General features: G+C 29.8%; 1 protein-coding gene across 1 annotated transcript; it reads right to left on the bottom strand.

Moving 5' to 3' along the window:
* Nucleotides 1–4,139: 4,139 nt before the first annotated feature.
* LOC129875958 (probable pectinesterase 56) lies at nt 4,140–5,383 on the bottom strand. The gene is given in 4 exon segments (XM_055951219.1): nt 4,140–4,834; nt 4,910–5,018; nt 5,020–5,240; nt 5,359–5,383. Coding segments are annotated over 4 exon segments (1,050 nt in total).
* Between the last annotated feature and the right edge of the window lie 742 nt (nt 5,384–6,125).

The raw sequence follows: 6,125 nt of genomic DNA, 5'->3' as shown, positions 1-6,125 counted from the left end.
AATTTCTGAATTGCTTTAGCAAACTCAATATTAAACTAACAAAATTCATCAAATCGCCACTTTCTGATTTTGTAGGAGATTTTATAATAGGTGGTTCAGTAAATGATTCTTCACATGTATCCGGACCACTCATAACAGCAGTAGCAGAACTTCTTGCCGAAAAAAAATCATTTGCATCGAAACTTTTAATTGCTGCTGTAGCATCTTCTATCGCCCCATCATAATTTTCCACACAAATTTGAAGGCATTCCTTGAAAACAGGTTCTTTTGCTTCCTTTAGTAGACTTACAACTTCATTGTAAATATTTGTTGCTTTTGTTAAACACTGTTGGAGCAGAATACGTACCAAACCTTTTTTATCAGCAGAAGAGCTTTTAGGGTCTGCTCTAAGAGAGTCGGTGCATACTTTGAAGTAACTAGACGTTCGACAAACATCATCTATCAAATCCCCCAAGGAGAAAGTTAGAAGAGAGAAAGAGATAAAAAAAGATAACTATTAATGTTTTCATGGAATTCATCTTCGTATGATATATCTTCTGAGTCGTGATGCATGATGGTTCTTATAGCTAACATATAATATTCATATTTATTTCTTTTCCGTAACAGATCATGTAGATATTACTGTATCGAGATTGTGATAATCATATTTAAAACTAGTAATTAATAATACTATCTTTTAATTTAGGTATAGAATAATCTTATATTAATTCACTCCAATATGATTTTCAATCATTTTTTTCCTTAATATGCTGAGCAATATTTGATACAACATAACTGTGGAAAAGGAAGTGCAAGTAATGTAATTTATTACCAATTGTGTTTTGTTAAAGGGGAAAAAATAAGAAATCTCCCATATTTCGGTCACTCATATTTATTTTTGGAAAAATATCCCAAAAAGAAAGAGTGATGCTCATTATGAAGCAAAAAGTCACAAACAAACAAATTGACTATTGAATTGGCATTATAACCGAATAATTCATTATGTCCATTTAACTCAAGAATTTGAATTCATGGTTAATTCAAATGGACCTTTTAATAAAAAGATAAGTGTTAAAAACATATTAAAATTATCACATTTTTTTGTGTTTCATACGTAAACTATTGAAAGTGATAGTTTCATACATAAACTATCACTTATTAGTTTGAAGTGTGATGTGACAATCTTTTTAAAAATAAAAGAGAGAGTGTAATACACACACCATATTGAAAGTGTAATAAAAGAGAGTGATGCATTTCTCAAACTAATAAATGATAATTTAGATATGAAACTCATACTCTTAACAGTTTAGATATGAAACTCAAAAAAATGTGATAATTCAAATGTATTTTTGGCACTTATCTATTTAATAAATGAAAGAAAGGCTAACCAGTACAAGGATATGTCAATGATTAATATCTTATTTTTGAGATATTAAGATTGTTTTCTTCTTTTCCTATAAAATGTAATAGATATGAAATTTTAAATTTAATTTTTATCAGTTATTCATTTAATTTCATCATTTTTACAAAAGAGTTTAACTTTGGTGCATTGTCAGTGCACAAGTTTTTTACACTATCAGATAATTTTAAAAATAATTATCATAATTTTTTCAAGTAGTATTTACACTTTTTCAAAAAAAATTATAATTCTAAGTTTAGAAAAATATTTAATGTGTGAATCCTAATTATACCTTAATCCAAATTCTTTCTTAGTTTTTATACTATTTCCTTTCCTAGTCCACCACATTATCTTTCTCTTTATCGTAGATATTGTTATGACATCCACAAAATGACGATGTTGCAGTTTTTCTCTTTTCTTCTTTTTATTCCTTCCGTTTTCTTAAATTATTATGTTCATCTTCCATTTTTTATTTACAAAAATTTAATTCATGACATTTACATTTATAATAATAATTATAATATAATGTGTAAGCAGAAGATTTGAAAGAAATGAAAGATGTAGGGAATTATTCAACATATTTTCTGTATTTTATGAGAAATACAACAATAGAAAAATGAAACGAACACTTCAAAAAACACTTAATTTTATGAGACTATACCAACAAATCCTAGAAACAATAAACAAAACAAAAACTAATCTAAAAAAATTAGCTTTGATTATAGATATAAAAAAAGAATTGAAAAAAATGCAATTGTTATGGATTAAAAGAAGGATGCACAAAAGACTGACTGAAGGAGAAAGAAATGGGTATGTATGCTTGTAGAATAATTAAGGAGAAAGATACGCAGATGGTGAGGAGGATAGAAGGTGAAGCAAATTAAGAGAGAGAGAGAGATATAGAAGAAAAAGAAAAAATATAATTGTGTTTAATCTTTTTATAAATAAATTAAAAATATTTGATAATCTATAATAGCAGGTCATTATTACCTGATAGTGTAAAAAATCAATATACTGACAATGCATCAAAATTAAGCTCTTTACAAAATCAATATATATATATATATCTATATCTTTTCCGTAACTCCCCATTTTAAAGATTCTTTTAATAAAATTCTTTCTTTATCGTGGTTTTTCGTCATTTTTTTGGAGTTAATCAAATTAATATAATAACATGTGTCAAAATATTCAAATTAAGGAATATTATTTTGGGATTAATTTTCATTGACTATCCATTTAATTCTATTGCTTTTCATATTTTAAAATTATTATATTTTTTCATACAAATAACCAAAATCAATCTCTCTCTTTCATAACGGCCCAGTATTTTAGATTTTCTTTACTTTTCTTTGTCGTGGTTTTTCGTCAAAACTATTTCTCTTTTTGGGGCTATCAAATTAGTATAACAACACGCGTCTTAAAAAATTTCAGAATTAAAAGTATATAATGAATATATAATATGATATCTTCAAAATTCTGAATATTTAACTATCGGTAGTATGAAACCAGGTAATATAAAATGGTCTTAAGTTTTTTATATGTATGAAATTAGTATACTAAATATGGAAATTAGTATAAAAACTGATCTTTACCATATTGTATATTTTATTAACTGTTTTAGTTTATGAAGTGTGTACAAATTGGTATCACTGGATTCAGATATTCAATTTAGGGGATATATTGAATGAAAATCGATTTATAAAGTGATTTTTTTATACGTCATATTTATATAAAATGTGTAATGACTATGAAAATTGGTATTAAAATTGGTGCTCATCAAATTTTATATGTTATTAATTAATTCATTATATGAAATGAATATATATCTATGAATTGTGATATTCAATTTGTATACACATTGCATATACTAAAACAGTTAAACCATATAAAATTTGGTGAATATCAATTTTCATATCAAATTTACTTGGTTGCAGTGAATTTTGGATTTCAGTAGTTAAGCTTGTGCATCTAAACATGTCATTTGCACTTTTTCCCGTATTTTGATTTGGTCTTTAATTATTTTTAATCTTTAGGGCAAATAAATTCTTTTTCGTGTGCATAAGTTTATCTTTTCGCATCAGAATATCTTTCAAGTTATATTGTTCTTGAAGAATTTGTATCTCACTAGACATAAATTCAATTTTCTAGAGTTAAAAATTTAAAATCAGATCGTTTGAAGGACAAATCGTGGAATTCTTTACCAACTTCAAAGAAAATTATTTCAAATCCGTATTAATCTTACCTGAAAAGCGGAGTTTCACTGGATATTTTTTAACCCAATTTTTTTAAATATTTATTTTGATGAAATTATTTTCTACAGCCTTACTGAAAATCTTTGCCAGACAACTTTTTCATTAGTTTAATTGGTGCTTTTCCGGCGAAGATAACTACTACAACGACATTGGTACGTAATGGGGGTAACGATATTATGTTACATAGGTACGTCCTTGGGCTAACAGTTGAACCAACACACTCAGTTGGGCCTTTTGTCTTTCAGGGGCGCAGGAAGCAGTACTCCAAATTAGTTAATAAATAGGGGAAAATAGTAACTAAAATGATAAATTAAAGCAAAATATAATGGGGAAAAGAAGAGTACAGGTCCTTGCCAGAAAAGAGTTGATGAAAGCAGTTCCGTCAGAAAACACACATCGCTGTTTCTTATTTTTCTGAAACATTTGTACGAAGAAAATTTGATGCAATAATACATATACTTACTATTATTGTAATCTGATAACTAGAAGGAACACAACCCTAATATTGTTTAAGAAAAATCTAAATAATGTGGGATATTGGCGGGAATCCACTTGTCACCATTTATGAAGTGCCTAACTGTGAAATTTGATGCAATATTCGGATCCCTAGTGACGAATGTCCATGTCACACGTCCCTGAGTAATAGCACCTGGTCCTTTATTCCTATATTCCAGATAATATGAACGACGACGAACAATGAATTTATTTGCAGATTCAATCCATTCAATCCATCCTCTAGGATTTATAAAGTGGTCAATGTAACTTTCCATGATCACTGTTCTAGAGAATATACCCCATGGTCGACCTAAAAAGGTGGTGACGTTATCCATTTTCTCCAAATCTTGGGAAGCCTTTATAGTGCAATTTTGAAGCACTATTCCGGTTGCAAATTCCTCTAAATCTCTCTTTTGTGCTGTGATTGTGTTATATTGTTTGGCCAATGGAATGCGTGCTTCAATTAAGCAGTTTTGGAACAACGCCGTTGCATCACCACAAATGAAGTCTATCGTGCCATAAATTTCACAATCACGGTAGAATTGCCGGTTCCTTTTGGAATATAGAGTGTCTTGATACCCATCAAAACGACATCTATAGAAGGAAGCCGAATCTGCTTCTACTCTTAGTGCCACTGCTTGATACTTTCCCGGTCCAGCGTCATTTCTAAAGGTGATGTCTTGGGCTGTGAAGCCACTCCCAAGAACCCCTACAAAGTAAATAAGAACAAAGAACTATAATTCATCAAAATCAATGAAATCCACAAATATATAAAGAGACTTACCCACTGTTGCAGTATCATAGGTTTTATTGCCGCCGACGTAATTTTTATTACCTGTTATTATTGTATTATCCATTCCTTCTCCGATCAGGACTATATTCGCCTTTTTTTTTATCAACTCGAATATATTCCTGATATGTCCCTCGTTTAATCTTGATATAGTATGGTTGGTCACTCTTATTCGGCGCTGCTAGTATTGCTCCAGCTATAGTCTTGAAATCACCGGTCCCGTCTTTTGAAACAACGACGTTAGGTGTTTTAGTGATCAGCTGACTTTGACAACAAACTATAGCTAATAACATAGTTGCAGCAACAAACAACGCAATTATATTCCCTGCATTGAAAAATTCAAAAAATCTGATCAGTTCATGGACATTGCATACAAATAGAATTATTATTTTTATAGTATGAATGAATTACAGCTACAGTCTAGAGATATCAAGGAACGATACCGCAAGACGTATCCGAGATGGCCATCGCGAAGGTGAAGAACAGTTTGGTGCTAACCGAAAAGAACTAAAATTTTGAGTCACTGGAAGGTTGAAGCTTATGGAATACTTGTGTCTATAATTAATTTAAATTTTAAGGAGCTGCGTATATACTTGTGACAAAGGTTTTGTTTAGTGGCATATGTTATAATATTCTTTTTAGTACATAAAAATGTCTTTCATTATCATCTTTAGTTAGTGCAAGATTATTCATTCCATTATATATTTTTAACCTAATTATCACTAATAAGTGGTGCACTAAATCATTCTATTATGTATTTTTAACCTAATTATCACTAATAAATGGTGCACTAAATCATTCTAATATGTATTTTTAACCTAATTATCACTAATAAGTGGTGCACTAAATCATAATGGTGCACTAAATGATAATGATGATAATGATGGCATTCCATGATTTTTTTCATCTTTGAATGATTTTCTCTCCTATAAATAGAGAGGTCTTCTTTGTTTTGAAATGTAAGAAAACATTGAGTGAGTTAAGTTTGTCTAAAAAGAGAGTTCTTATTAGTTGAAGGGGGGTGTTCTTTTTTTGGAGCTTTAAACTCAACTCTTGTCCAGAGTTTGTTGAGTTACATTTTGTGATAAGGCTGTTGTATCCTGAAGGGGACAAGTCAAGAGAACTACTACTAGACCAGTGAAAAAATTTGCTGCAGTGGGCTTGAATCTCCTTAAAGAGAGCGAGATATCCGCGCCTCAACCAAGAAGAG

The sequence above is a fragment of the Solanum dulcamara genome, chromosome 12 (genome assembly GCF_947179165.1).
Source record: "Solanum dulcamara chromosome 12, daSolDulc1.2, whole genome shotgun sequence".
NCBI classification, from domain to species: domain Eukaryota; kingdom Viridiplantae; phylum Streptophyta; class Magnoliopsida; order Solanales; family Solanaceae; genus Solanum; species Solanum dulcamara.
This window is presented reverse-complemented; position numbering and strand designations above follow the sequence as displayed.